The sequence below is a fragment of the Rhagoletis pomonella genome, unplaced genomic scaffold (genome assembly GCF_013731165.1).
Source record: "Rhagoletis pomonella isolate Grant_MI unplaced genomic scaffold, Rhpom_1.0 Rhpom_scaffold_00007, whole genome shotgun sequence".
Classification (NCBI taxonomy): domain Eukaryota; kingdom Metazoa; phylum Arthropoda; class Insecta; order Diptera; family Tephritidae; genus Rhagoletis; species Rhagoletis pomonella.
The window spans coordinates 61,349,569-61,365,090 of record NW_023458561.1 but is presented as its reverse complement, the minus strand read 5'-3'; the positions used below and the strand labels follow the sequence as shown (position 1 = coordinate 61,365,090).

Genomic DNA, 15,522 nt, shown 5'->3' with positions numbered 1-15,522 from the left:
ACGAGATTGAATATCCATTCATTGTCAGCTTTGTAAACAAAAATAAAATAAAAGAGTCACCAATGGCTATCTTAATGTAATCTAAATGCAAAAAGCATTGCACGCATCCTGCTTAATTATTTTTTTATATGTATGTACATCGCTTGGTCAAATAAAGAAAAAAAAAACAAATTTTAACGCTACACATAGCAAGACATATATTTAGCACAGTTGGACTCACATAAAGCTGAATTATTCACTCGTCAGTTTTTTGTCAGTTGGCCTTTTAGTGCGCCATAGTCAATATGCTACGCTTAAAGTTGTTGCGAGAACGTGCCAGACGCTTTCTAAAACTGCAATTCGTGAAGACCTGGCGTATCTTGCTTGCCTGTTATTTTGCAATCCGCACTGCATTTGCATGGGGCGCCGAAAAATTGCACGCTTTCGGCGAGGACCTGGGTGAAGAGACAGGCATATTGGCGATAAGTCTGATTGCAAATCGGCGTATACATCCAATCGAGCGGTAAATTTCTTGTTCACCCGTCTATATGTACTGGTTTTCATTATTTTAACACTCCGACGTATGTATGTAGATTCCTTTGGTTCGTCATTGTTTTTGTATCCACATTTGCTGCGATACAGATAAGTGGTCTACAGTTGAAGCGTTATACCAATTCGCCGACAGTTATCTCGGTGGATCGTGATTATCGTGGCTGGCATGGCCCGATGCCAGCTGTTACGCTCTGCTATTACGACCATATTGACTCCTTCAAAGCGAATGAGTATATACAGAATCACTGGAATGTGTCCATTGTCGATGATGACTACTTCTATTTTATGGATTTCCTTCAAGCTGTCGTCAATGCAACAGCTAGTAGCTACGTAGATTTAGCGCGTTTCGCCGAAGATGAACGTTTCGATGATGTCGATCTGTCGGAGCTTGTGCTCGCAATATATAGACCCTTTGAACAGGCATTGACCAGTTTCGATAAGCAAAATGCTACAATCAAAATAATGCCAGTTATGACGGAACGTGGATTTTGTTATGCCATAAATTCGCCAATGTCGGAAATATTGGCTGGCAGGTAAACAGGTGGTATTTAATACGAAAGGAATGGAATTTGTTTATATTAAAAAAAAATAAAATGTCTATGCCTCCTTTGCTCGTTTTAGAAGCATTGATTACAAGGATATGATACGACCATTATCCTGTGAATATGGCAAACAGCAGTGTTTCATTAAAATGGACTTGTACGAGAGTACGGGCACAGTGAGTGAAATTTTAGGATCGCTGAATGCTAAAGCAATTTACTATAATTTCGCCTAGGTCGATGTTCATTCGCCATTTGAGGTCTCAGCAAGCGATGCTAACATTATACCGCTGCATAAATCTGATGAAATAATTGCCTTCTTCAAAGTGCTCGAAACGGTGTAAGTAAAGCAGCATTCACAGGGGACGAATTTTGCAACGATTCAACAACGCCTGAAAAGTTTAAGGCGATTTTATCTATCAATCTATTAAATTGAAACACAATTTACAAAGGCGATGTGGTTGAAAGCGATGTTGAATCGCTTAGAAAATCGCCTCGCGTAAATGCTACATGAAGACTTCGAAGGACCTCGAAAACTCTGATTAGTAATATAAAACTTATTTTAGCGCTTCAGACAATTTGCGTGATCTGGATGTGGACCAAAGAAAGTGTGTCTTTCATGATGAGGAGACATCGCAATTGAAGGTAGTTGGTTTTTGGAAAAAACTTTATGAATGCTCCTGGAGAAATTCTCGTTTTTACTTGGATTTAAAATCCATATTTTCAGGTATACAGTAAGAGTTTGTGTTTGGTGCGTTGCCGAGCTGTTATGGCTCTGGAGATGTGTAATTGTGTGCCATTCTTTTACGCTTTTGTAGGTAAGTTGTCTTGGATCAGGTTGAGGAAGCTTGCACTAGTCTTGCTCAAAGACACAAATTCCGACTGGTAATACCCTCTGTGAGGCTTGAGGTGCCACATTGTACCATTCACTCCATTTTATTATGTTGGCCTGACCACAACAGGGGTGTCCAATGTTCGTTCTTTACTGGGGGACATGTCCATACACACCTAATTACAACTTTTCAGGTGTAGCTTTCGACACATGCTCAAATGGGCTTAGCGTCGAGTTTGGTTTCTTATCCAGTATGCGTCTCAGATAGTTTACAGATTAACTGATCTTAAGTTTAATACGTTTTAGTAAATAGCATAAGCTCTATTTTGTTGGGGATTATTCCTAGGTGGCGCAAATTTCCAACTTGCGACTATTGTCACGTCGTCAGCATAAAGACGCCTCTGATTAGTTGGTTTACTGCCAAGACCCATTTGAGAGGAAATAGGACTCACCCTTGGGGCGTAGCCATGTTGTCAAATCTGTTCGTCATATAAGTCTGAACAGTTGACCTAAAAGCGTCACCAGTCACGAGTGACTGGTTGTGATTGGGTGCAGTTTGGTCGTATTAAGGACTTCCGGTTTTGACAGGGAGGTGGTTAAACTGACCGCAAGTCTATTTTTTTTAATGGCATATACGTACATGTTTTTTACCGGAAGGTGGTAATACGACCAAAAGATAGAGCATCCTCGACTTGGTAATTCATATTTTTTCGTTTTCCAATAAAACATTTTCCATCATTTCAGAAGCCTAGGACCAGTTGGAGTGCGAGGGTCGCTTAGAGGGTGAAAAACGAACTTCCGAGAAAAAAGTTTCAAACAAAAGTAACGCATTTTTTTATCATCAGAGTCCGAATCTGTGGTAAAAACATGTATAATTTAAAAAAAAAGTGGACTTCCGGTCAGTTTAACCTTCTTCCGGTCGAAACCGTGGGACGGTAATACCACCAAGAGAAAAAGCATTTCTGATTTGGTAGGTCATACTTTAGCATTTTTCCTCCATTTTAGAGAGGGTGGACTGGGGAACCCTGTATATTCTCCGCCTTGAGGGATGAATACAACTTTTGGCTATATGCCAATGTTTGTTGCAGTTGAAGCGTTGGTACCTCCTTCTGGCCCCGGGGGCCTTGTGTAGCTTCAAGGTTTTAATGGCCGAGGAGAGAGTTTACTTTATTATGGGCCCTCGGTTTACCAAGTACTGTTGTAGAGCTACCCCTTCATTTCGTAGAGTCTAAGATATAAATATAGGGCTGCGATTTTTTAAATATCAACGCTGATCAGAGATTCTCAGAGCCAATTCATTTTTACTCACTATTTACTTCCTTTTTTAATATATTTATGAAAAATGTAGATAACTTTTTCTGCGTCTTCACTTCACTACATACTATTTATTTACCTAATTTGATTTTGATATTTTCTTATTTTTTTTTGTAGAAGGTCCCAGTTGTAATCCTGCTGGTTTTGAATGCCTACTGGACTTTAAATGGCCCATTTGGGCATTACATATTTGCAAATGTCCAAGTACTTGTACAGAAATAGAATACACTGTACAAACTGTGAAAAAGAGTTTTTGGTAATTATACAAAGATACAAACATACACATCGCACACCTAGATCTAATCAGCGATCAACTCAAAAAAAAATTTAGCAAATTTAGATTTTTTTTTCCATAAATAGGATTTACCTCCAATTGATGCAAATATTTTTTCATCATGATTATATAAATTAAGTAAAAAACTACCGTTTTTGTATTAATTGCATTGAATCTGTATGATTCACAAGCAGTTATATTTTTGAGTTCATTTTATCTTAGGCTCAGGGGTTTACGACGAACCTTTTTTGTTTATGTAAATTGGGGTGGTCCGTAAAAATATCAACAACATGAGGCATACCTATATTTCATTGTACGTACAAAGTAAAAATATCCACGAGCATTTCTAAATTAAACAAATTTTTGGAAGTCGCTACCAAGAGTTGAAAAAAATGGTTTTTTTTTTACCGGAAAATTCCAAAAATTCTCATCATCAGACTCATCGAATAAGTTTCAATAAAGCGTCACATTTATTAGATTTCAAGTCACAATTTTGTCGAAGGTCTAAAAAATCTTTTTTTTAAACCCTGGTTGCGACCCCAAATTTTTTTTTACTATTTTGAAATTTTCGTGAATGCCTTTATTTTGCACTTAGAACAAACTAAAGGGGTGCCCAATACAAAATTTAGATGTTGACATTTTTAAAGATCCGCCCTAATGCAAATACATACAAATGTAAACAATAATAAATATACATAAATATGTAACTATTTCGACATTTTCAGGGGCATCAATATGAATGAAGAAATCGTCAATACAGATTCAGTGACTTCCAGTTTCCGCTGGAATCTAATACCACCGAAAGTACGCATGCGACGAGACGTCGTCTTTAGCTTCGAAGACTTATTGGGTACGTAGAAAAAAAAAATGTAGTATTTGAGACTAATAAATTTTTGTTTAAAATATCTATAAACACTTTCTAAATGCAATACATTCTCTCGATTCTTACCATTACAGTTTCATTTGGCGGCACTTTGGCTCTCTATCTGGGCATTTGTCTAATATCCATTGTACGCTTTGGCTATGTGAGCACCTATCATTTGATATTGGTGTTTGTGGAGTTATTTGTTTGCGTGAAGGACTATTGCGCGCGCTGCATGAAAGTTTTAAAACGGAAAAAGTCCACGACATTAGTGCGGGAAAGATCGAGAAATTGTCTGACTCTACACAAAAAGCGTCAAAAATTAGTCGCTGTGCACACTAACGATCTTAATACTCGTACTATTGAGAGGCCTGAATTCGAATACATCAATTGAAAGAATGAGTAAAGGCAACAGCGAAGTAAAATACTGAGTTAAAATTGTTGCAAGAAATATATATTTGGAATGTGCATTCTTTTCAACTGCTACCTGCTTTTTTTATTAATAATCTTTAAATATTATTTCAGATATTTAGTTGGTTGTTGCTTAGGCGTTTTTCTTCAAAATGTGGGCTAGTAAATTTATTTTTTGACGCAAACACGTCGATCATGATTCAATGAGTGAATTTTTAAGAAACTAAATTTTACTAAGTAGAAAGGTTTCAAAGTTAAGTCGCCTAATCTTGGAAGAAACCCGCAGTAAAGGAAATTTGGAGAGCGAAAATTTGACTTGCACGTTTTACTGGATTTTTGCTGGCTAAGTTTTTACTAACTAGTAACTATGTAATTCACACTAATAAAAAAAATGTTTGTTTGTGTTTTCGCGGCGCCTAATTAGAACGTTTTCGTTGGCTAATGCAAAAATAGCGTTGAAAGGCAAAAACTGTTTGCAAACGAAAAAATTATGAGTTTAGGTTGAAGCGAATGGAGAGAAGAACCCTTCTCACACATAGACCAAAAGTAATAGCGCTATGATACCGATGGTTTTTATCTCCACCTGTGAGATTTCTGCGAGGATTTCTTTAATTTACAGTCTTGTGTCGCGCGCATTTTTTTTGTTCTAGGAGGCCCTCCTCGCTGCTCAACAGAACGAAAGAGTTTTCAGGTTCATTGGCTAAATGAGATTCTGTAAATCACATCTACTTCGTTCAGAGATAGATGTAGACATTCCACAAGGGAATTTGCATTGTCTATGTATGGGCGTAAAGTTTTGAGGGCTGCCTGACTGCCACAGAATATAAAGACTCGTTTGCGGCTCTCGGATGGCTAAAGATTCCCATGAACCGTATTTTTTTCTTACTGGAGAATGCGAAATCAGAGCTATAGTTAACCATCGAATAAGTAACGTTACTTTTCTTGCTCCTGTTTTTTTGTTTTTGTTTTTGACAAAGAGAATGTTTGGGAATAACTGTCGAAACTTTGCAACGGAAGAAGTTTATTCGTCTCGACCATTTCCGATTATTTAAATAAAGAAAACGTCCCTTTATTACGACTAGTGTTGCCAGATTTTTATTCCAGCCGTACGAGACAAATGCATAATTTGTCCCAAAAATACGGGATTTACAAAAATTTAACGAGACAAAGGAGAAATTAAGGATATGCTTTAAAAGCCCAACTATTAACAAAGGTGATCCATTTCTGCGAAGTACTTAATACTCAGATTAGTTAAAAGCTTATGATAAATTTCGTTTCTTTCAAGGCAACACTTTTTAATTTTTACAAAGATATGTACCTATGTACGTAAACATATAATTGACAAAACTATAAAAACAAAGTAAGAGATACAGATACAATTTATCTTTATTTATTTATTGTTAATAATTTTCATTTAAAATATGGGTCGATCTATATCAGATACCACATAAATAAAGATTTCAAAACTTGCAAAAAGTTCATAAAAATTATTTAAACTTAAACAAATTTTCATAAAAATTTCAATATTTTTAATTAGATTTCCTAGAAAGATTGCGGTTTTATAGCCCATTCAATTTCAGTACAATAAAGTACAAGTTTGAAGTCGCTAAAAATTACAATTGGATTTTTTATGGAGAGTGTTGCGCATTTTCTTCCATATAAAAGTCAGTATTCTTCATGCATTATATGGAGGAGAACAGCCTCCACAAAAAAATTCTAAAAAATCAACGGTAATTTATAGCCGTATTTCTCTTACAGAGTTGCATGCAATAATGCTTGCTATTGACCTACTCACAATAGCCGCCTTAAACCATGACCATGTTGAGTAGAAGTTTACAGGTTGAAAAGAATAATGAAATTGTCGAATATACGGGAAAACTCTTGTCCCGGCGGAACATTTCAAATTCAATGCAAAATACGGGACTTCGCGGCAAATACGGGACATTTGGCAACGCTAATTACGACAGCGCGCTATCACTAATACACAATCATCTAAGTACTTCTTATACAAAATAAAATGTGGGTCAATTAGGGTGTCAGCAAGTTATCTCGCGCCAAGTATGTATTTAGATAAAATTGATCCCTGTCGCTGCTAAGAGTTTTTTTTTTATCGCTAAATTCTGTCAAAGACACCCTTTCACGTGATTAAAATTTGTTTCTAATTTGTGTACGATTTTAAATAATGATGTAAGTTTCAAAAAAAGGTAGAATACTGAAGAAACAGAAATAAGACGCCATCTATCTAAAGCATCAAACGAGTATGTTAGTGGCTGTGTAAAAGCAACATAGCTGATGAAAAGTGCAAGGTCTTAATAACACTTTATCTTTCCCTCTAAAGATTTAATTTTTTCATACATTTTTATGTGACAACGGTTGTGCTATATAACCGCAAGCTAATCATATCTCGTACGCATTCTAGTTAGTATTAAATATTCTGTTTTGACTGTTTGTATTAAACAAATAGTCGACAAATAAAGTAATTATGCGTACGTACATATGTATTGTATATACATTAGGGTGTCGCAGCAAAAAAGTTACTGCCGTCTTCACCGAAATTATAAATTTTATTGTAGTTGAAAATTTCCGCCGAAATATTTTTGGAAAATATAAGCATTTAGTACGTAAGCTGCACCGATTTTAAAATACCCTAAAAATTTTCATTTTGATGAAAACCAATTTATTTATAAAAAAGTCGATTTTCCAGCTCACCTTAATATATCCGGCGGCGCACAGTGGTCGGAGAAGCCTTATTTTACGCGAAAAATTATAAAGCTGTTACGATGAAAATGAATTTATGCTCAAATTATGAAATAATAACAGTAATTATATTTGTAAATTAGGTATAGTTGGGCCATCTGCAATATTATCAGCCCAAACAATTTGATCTAGGCCCAAACAGTTTTTTAAGATTATTTTAGTTTATACGAAATTCCAAAATTTCAGTTGCCATTTTTAAATAAAGTTATTCAAGCTTGAATAATCGGAAATTTCAAACGCCATATTGGATTTTGCATTTTAAATTTTCAAAAACTGGCTTGCAATGAGCGAATTTAAGAACCTCTACATAAATACCAAATTTAATGAAAATTCAGTAATTTTTTAAATTATTGGACGCCATATTGGACTCGTTATTGGATTTTTGTAAATTGACTTCAGCTTTGTTAAGACACATCTTATATTTAAATGATGTGATGCTAGATATAGTATAAATTACATAAATCTTTAATATTTTAATAGACTTTATGTTATTTGGAAAAACTGCTGAAGTTGGTCTAGTAAAATAAAAATGGCCACCACTTTTTTTGGCGCCAGTATGCGCGACTTTTCTTTTCGTAGGTCCTCAAAGGGCCCATTGCATTAGTTTTTGGTAAAGGAATGAAGATCCTATTCGGCCCAACTAATTAGTTATACCTTTTTGAAGAAAATATTTCTTGAAAAATAAGCCGTATTATTAAGTTGTTGATAATTTGGCAACCAAGTTTTATTATATAATAAATGTATAAACGTGTAATAACTCCGATGGAAAACCCATACCGATTTTTTTTTTGTATGAAGCGTATGGCACCCTAATGCACATACATGTTTTGTTCTTATGTAAAAGATGTTACTTAATTATCTACTTTGTGGGCTAGCCTATGCTAACTGCTGCTGCTATCGCTAGCTATTCAGTTTGTACCCAATTTTCAGCCTACATTTTCGTGCTCTTCTGACAAGCGCATTTTATTTTCAAAATCAGTTATTAGCTGACATTCGCGGTAAAAAGTCGCAATTCAGTTCACTACTCGAAGTTTAAGTTTGCCATAACTAAGTACTTGTGCATATGTATGCACATCTCTACATACATATTTACATTCTTAAAAGCACTAGCAAGTGACTGGTTACTTACTTAGCTGTGAAATAAATATGAGTGCATACTACTTTAAAGCCGGGGCTAATTCTTAATTGTAGAAGAACGCTAATATTTACTTTGATATATGTGAATGCATACAAATACAAGGAAGACATGTACTATCTTCATTTTCCTTGCGCTTAAGAAAATCTCTAGCATTCACGTTGATGCGAGAGTACCCGTTAAAGACGTTACTGCAGAAGTGAGCTGAAATAAAGTGTTTCTCTCTGTGTGTTTTTTGGAGACTTCTCGTTGTTGGATTTGAATGATAAGAAAAATGCAACTGATTGCTTTGTGAATTGTGAATACCTAATTCTTCTTATGAAGATAAGCGATGCAAATAAAATTTGATGAAAGCCAAAAATATTGAAACGACGCCTGCAGTAGTGAGTCAGAAAAGACTCAGCCTAGCTGTTAAGTGCATTTAGAGAACAAACGATTATCCTAAACTATTTATTTACTTTTGCTTCTCGCAAAAATTTGGTGCCTGAATACATACCTATACAAAAGTGCGTATCAAGTTCCTGTCGGCCATATTGACAATCCAGTATGTATGAAATACCAACAAACTTGTGCTTGGAGTGGAAGAATCTCAATTATCATGTGCCAGCGTCTGAGCAAAGTAATTATGCATTTTGGCAGGAGTGTCGAAAGGTTAAGGAGCAGCGCATACTAAAGGATGGTGCGTATGGGTAAATTTTGGTTTGCTGAGTAATTGGGGGATCTCTGTTTCCATAAAAGTGCTAATTTTAGGCTTAAATGCTTCGTACCAATACGAGAAAGTTTCTGATGGGAAGGAAATAGAAAAATTTTGGTAAACTGAAAATGGTTTTTAAGGATTTTTTTTTTAATTTAGGCCAATGAATTCTTATTTATTATTAAATTTTGCACACCTATTTATTTGTTGAAAAGAAATATAATTGAAAATAAAAAATAAAACAAAGCCGTCAGTCGTCGCCGAAGTCGAGTTTTTTTGAAAATTCGTATTTAGTGATTGATTTGGTTAATTCTGCTTTTTATTTTTTTAAGGCAAAAACAAAAGTTACAGTAATCGGTAATTTTTGCCTTTTATTTTATCAGGCAAAAATAAAAGTGAATGCTACAAATCTAGTATTAAAGAGTTGTGTATATTCGAATGTGATAGTTTTTAAGCTCCTATCTGGATTCTAATAACCCCCTAATACCAGTGGTGGGTTTGAATATTTGTCACCCCTAGGCAATTCAGAATTTGCCGCCCTTTTTCCGATAAGAAAAATATTTTGAGGTAAAAGTACCAGCTTTGGAACTATTAGCAGCAAATAGTAATATTCAAATTTATGTTATTTATCATAGTTTTATTACAATTTAAGATGAAAAAGTGGTATTTGCCTTGAGCAAAAGTTTTTCTGATTGCGTAATTGAATCTCAAATTTATGCCTTAAAAAGGTACAAACACAAATTCCATTTTCAGTGCAGCTTACTTAAAAAAAAAAATTTTTTTTTCAACTCAAATTTTGCTGCCCTAGGCACCTGCCTATGTTGCCTTTACGGTAAATCCGCCACTGCCTAATACCTAAATCCCAGGGTGACATCTAATCTATATACATATATATACATACAATACATGAAGGCATTTTTTTGTTAACGGCTCAGATCTGAACCGACTATTCGTATTTCAAAACTGAGGTGCCAAAATAAAAGGCTTGACCTCTAGTTGAACAATGTGAATTGATCTGCCACCTTTTTCATATTATAAAATCCTTCCCGTTCGTTGTATTAAACAATAAGGTTTTATTCTTTTGAATAGGGTTGCCACCTGCTTAAAAAGTCATAAGACTTACACCGTTAGCGCGATTTTGAAAAATGAGGCGCCATATAGAAGGGCTTGGCCTATAGATCTGCAAGGAAGGACGTCTAATTAAAAAAAAGGTTGGGTTGCACTAGCTGCCAGGCCCAGAGAGCGCCAGCACACTTAGGCCCAGTCACGGTACATTGTGATTTAAAGGTTCATTAAGGGTTACAACCAGTTAAAAATTATAATTTGTTATTTTTTTTGTGCAGAGTATCAGTTGTACTGGCTATCATATGTCAAGCAATAGATATTTGATAGTACTTTTGCACTCCAAAGAATGCGCTTCAGATTTTTTTCGAAGACTTTGACAATTTAGACAGTGATTGAACTCTCCAAAAGATCGGGATGCTTTTAACGACATGTGAAAACATCTTTCTCCTCAGCATTGCAATATAATCTGGACCTCTTCAACCAAACCTTCCGGTTTTTCCCATTTCCGGAAATTGGTAATACACTTTGCACAAAAACTGGACATGGTTTAAGACTTGGGAACGGAAGCATCGTATGGCGACTACAAGTAAAATGTTTCTTATTTCTTGGGGGTTTTTTGAATATTTTTAAGATTTTCTTGGCATTCTTTTAGAATTCTTGGGACTTTTCATAATTTGATTCAGACCTGTTTGGTGATTTTTCGGGACTTGTTCCCAACCTTACGGGATTTTTTGAGCTTACGTTGTTTTTCGTCTGATTTTATTAGATTTAACTTTGGTTTCACTAAATTTTACGACATGTATCTAAAGTGAAAATTATCTATTTATACATTTATAGATTTTACTGGCAGCACACAAAATATAGACAGCGATCTATGCTGCATTCACGTTTAATCGGATGATTTCTTTATCTTCAGTGACCCCAGTAAAATTTCGCCTGTCGAAAAAGTGTTTACGTGGTCTGAGTCCCCTCAGCCAATGACAGTGGCACAGATTTCCGTTTCGTCTCTGCAGCTTCGATATATGGTAAGTCGTCTGTTGGAAATCATCAATGGCCATAGCCTACTGGAAAAATGGGATTCCCAACAAATGACTTCTATTGAAGCTGCCGAGATGAAACGGAATTCGGAAGCGTCGAATACTTTCTCTGCCACTGTCCGGGATTCAGGAAACCATATTGGGTTAAGGGCGCCCGAGAAGAATGAAGACTTTTTGTAGGTTAATATTATCCCTAATCAGCCATAGCGCGGCTTTCTTGATAGTTATCAACTGAGTTTGAAATACAATGCAGTGATCTGACAATCGGAAGCACAATTTGAGTTAAAGTTCCTGCATACACCACTTCCTACCCTCTGCTCCAGCTGGGAGCCATCGGTGTACATGTCAATAGATTTAAAAAAGAGCTTCCAAGACCGTATCTTCCTACTATTCGTTTCTCGAGAGAACCTGTGTGGTAAACCCAGTAAATGTTTGAAGTTAATTTAACATAAAATTGCACCGTAAGACAATAATTTTTTTTTTTTGCTAAAAGGCGGAAACTTTCACATACTGCAAACTAAGAAACTGTGATGAGACGAACCAAAATCCTTTTTGTGTTTGACTATCAGTATTGATACAATGCTTCGGCATTATTTCTTAGAGATATGGCCGCCCTCAGTCATAAAAATAAAAAACTAACAAAAAAATCGGTGCAGAAAGTTTTGCAAAAAAATTTCTACAAAATCTTGTGCAATAATAAATAAACGTTTTTTTAAATGGCAATGTATGACTTTGAAAATTTAATTTAACCTTTGCAATTAAAATAGTTAAAGTGAGAAAAACGAGTTCGAACAAAGGGCTTAACAAAATAGTTTGTTCAATTTTGCGAATAATCCAAAAATTACTTAGAAAAGGATTTACAAAAATTGGCTGAATTGTGTTCTTTTTCTAACTCTCAGTACAAAAAGCTATTAAATCGCTTTTTTGTATAATTTTTAGCCCTTAACTGCAGTCCAAAGTTCTTAGCATTAATGCCATTCACTTTACTCTTCGCAGCTAACAAAAAAAAATTGCTACTCATATTTGTAATTTATGTATATTTTAAACATTACCCCTTTTATCAACGCAGTTAGTGGTCACATACGAACAGGCGATTTGGTGGCCATATTGGGTTGCAGCGGCGCCGGCAAGACCACACTACTCGCCGCGATAGCGCAGCGTTTGCGCGGTAATCTAACCGGCGATGTCGTATTGAATGGCGTCGTCATGGGGCGAGATGAAATGACGCGCATCTCGGGCTTTTTGCCACAATTCGAAATCAATGTGAAGACGTTTACCGCCTACGAACATTTATATTTCATGGTGAGTACGCAGAGTGTGAGCAAAAGTGTAGCTGGCCAAAAGCTCACTGCATACGAAAATTATTTAGATTGCATACAAATATGCACATACCTGTTGCTACTTTGCTCTTTTGTATATGTATGTACTTTAAAACATTCGCTCATTCTCATTCTCCAACCCTTGCAGTCGCACTTTAAAATGCATCGTAAAACAACGAAAACGCAGAAGCGTCAGCGTGTCAATGACCTACTACTCGCTTGTGGATTACGAGATGCGGCCCATACGCGCATACAATCATTATCGGGCGGCGAACGAAAGCGGCTAAGTTTGGCTGAAGAGGTACAAAATGTCGACACGCGCTCACGTACAGACATACACGTTCTTCTAAGAGTGTCTTATCAATACATACCATCATCATAAGATAGCATACGATTTATTGTATTTTTTTTTTCTTTTTGTACTCGTAGCTCATCACCGATCCACCATTCATATTCTGCGATGAACCCACCACCGGCTTGGATAGCTATAGCGCCTATACAGTTATAAAAACTTTACGCCATCTATGCACCCGTCATCGTGTGGCCAAACATTCGCTGACATCTGTTTATGGCGAAGATTCATTTTCCACACCAGCGCACAGCAGCAGTGAGCAAAGCACAAGCCATAACTCCATTGAAATGGAGGTGCTGCAATCCAATGAGAATATCTTGGAATCCCTTAAGGAAATACCCGCGCTCGATGTGCTCAACAATAGCCCCAATGGACGACACAAGAAAGCTATAATTTGTTCTATACATCAGCCCAGTTCGGATATTTTTGAGCTTTTCACACACATTATACTAATGGATGCGGGTCGTGTTATTTTTCAAGGCAGCACAGAGCGCGCTTTTGAGTTTTTTACTAAGTGAGTGAGCTGGCGTTTGACCGTTTCAATGTTAACACTTAAAATGTATTTACATACATATGTATGTATGTGTGTACCCTTTATTTGTTTCAGTTTAGGTTACGTTTTACCACAAAATTGTAATCCAGCCGATTTCTATTTGAAAACCATATCCGATAGCCATACGCAAGGCAAGGACGGTGAATTGATCAAAGCGAAATATGATAATCAGACATGGGGTCGGTACTCGGGCACTTGGCTGTTGCCGCGTTCATACAGTAGTGAATACTTGTACAACATTAAAAATTTGTGAGTATATTGGGGAGTTTTATGTAAAAGTAATAAGCATGTACATTAGGGCGATCCAACCATTTCTTTTCCAAACCTCCGAAGAATATCGAAAATAAGGATAGCCGTATTTTTTGGGGTAAAAAATATTGGAGCAAACGACGGTTTTCGGAAGTTTCGGTCGTTTTCACAACATTAAATTTTCTCAAAAGAATTCAAAAAGACAGATAAGCTGACTTAAATTTTATATAATTTAATGTCTACTGAATTATAAATAACAAATTGAAACTTTTATATTTTTTTCGTCGATTTTTGAAAACCGACTTTCTTAATTTTTTGTCAGCTACCAGCTAAAACTTTAATCAAAAATAAGAAAGCAAAGTATTTTTGTAACGATTACCCGTTATTAACCGACTTCCAAAAAAGGAGGAGGTTATCAGTTCGTCGAAATTTTTTTTTTTTATTTTATTTTTATTTTTTATGTATGTTACCAAATAACTTTTTTGATTTCGATAATTCTTTTTGCATCGGAAAGGTAATGTCTCAGAGGTGGTCCCTTACTAATCTGGTTTAGATCCGATCATTGCATCATGAAATATACATATATATATATATATATTTTGTATATGAGAATTTAAGTCGGTTTTGCTTTTAGCTTAAAAATTACTGGTTTTTCTTACACAAATCGGGTTTTGAAATCCGTTTTTTACGTTTGCTTTGTTTCTTCTTGCAAATGCAAATTAACAAAATTTTTAAATAATCATATTGTTGAAAATCGTGAAGTTAGTAAAATTTTGTTTTTGTAATCATACCAATTCGGGCAGAATTTTTTGAATTCACTTTAAATTTGATTATTAACAGATTCTAACGGTATATACATTTAACTCGACAGTGGCAGACAGCGATACCACTGTGCCGGGGTTTTGAAGTTTTCCATATATTTCATGTGATTTCGCCTACATTTTTTTTGTAGAATTGCTATTGAATCATAAAAAATATATCGAGAGCTTATATTCAATTCAACCTATCTGCAATTTTCAGAAAAATGGGAGCCGTATATGAAAATCCATTTAAACTAACTCGATATATTTTTTGTTCGAATAAAAATATTTCCCTTCCGAAATCTTCAAACAATAAACTTATGATGCATATTTAATTCCAAAATTTTACCAACTTCTTTTTCATAACCGATAATGTCATCTCATATATACAAAAATCAGTTACTTTATGTATGGAAATTTTCAAAGTCCCGGCGGCACGGAGGAATATTAAACGATTATAAATAAAAAAATACGGGTATCCTTATTTTCCATTATCTATAATTCTAGGGATGGCAGCCAAAAAATTCTAAAAAGTGGATTTCTTATGTATTTTTGAACCACCCTAATGCAAATAGACACATTCATATTCAGCATTTTCTAACGCGGAAGTGATGCTTCGAGACGATTTTTTATGAACATACTGCTATTTTACCGAATTTTTATACTCTATAGGAGCCTCAGAATTTGTTTTGAGAAACCTCTGTATATATAGATGTTATAGAATCGACGGCTTTTTCAAGGAAGTGACCACATAGGAGTTCTTAAATTTTAGAATGCATTAAACAAAAGCTCTAGGAC

The 15,522-nt window shown here is 35.4% G+C and overlaps 2 protein-coding genes across 2 annotated transcripts in view; both read left to right on the top strand.

Annotated features, from left to right (window-relative positions):
* The first annotated feature begins 284 nt into the window (after positions 1 to 284).
* On the top strand, positions 285 to 4,794 carry LOC118743934 (pickpocket protein 11). The gene is made up of 9 exons (XM_036476695.1): positions 285 to 502; positions 573 to 1,064; positions 1,153 to 1,249; positions 1,307 to 1,410; positions 1,637 to 1,715; positions 1,798 to 1,888; positions 3,334 to 3,472; positions 4,216 to 4,340; positions 4,448 to 4,794. The coding sequence occupies exons 1-9, from the start codon at positions 285 to 287 to the stop codon at positions 4,744 to 4,746; spliced, it is 1,644 nt and encodes a 547-aa protein (XP_036332588.1). The 3' UTR covers positions 4,747 to 4,794.
* A 3,582-nt stretch (positions 4,795 to 8,376) lies between these two features.
* LOC118743243 (protein brown) overlaps positions 8,377 to 15,522 on the top strand; it is a 10,168-nt gene continuing 3,022 nt past the window's right edge. The window contains exons 1-5 of the mRNA XM_036475804.1: positions 8,377 to 9,334; positions 12,521 to 12,753; positions 12,919 to 13,071; positions 13,200 to 13,636; positions 13,730 to 13,924. Coding sequence (XP_036331697.1) covers positions 9,202 to 9,334; positions 12,521 to 12,753; positions 12,919 to 13,071; positions 13,200 to 13,636; positions 13,730 to 13,924 — 1,151 coding nt within the window. The 5' untranslated portion in view covers positions 8,377 to 9,201. The remainder of the gene's footprint in view (positions 9,335 to 12,520; positions 12,754 to 12,918; positions 13,072 to 13,199; positions 13,637 to 13,729; positions 13,925 to 15,522) is intronic.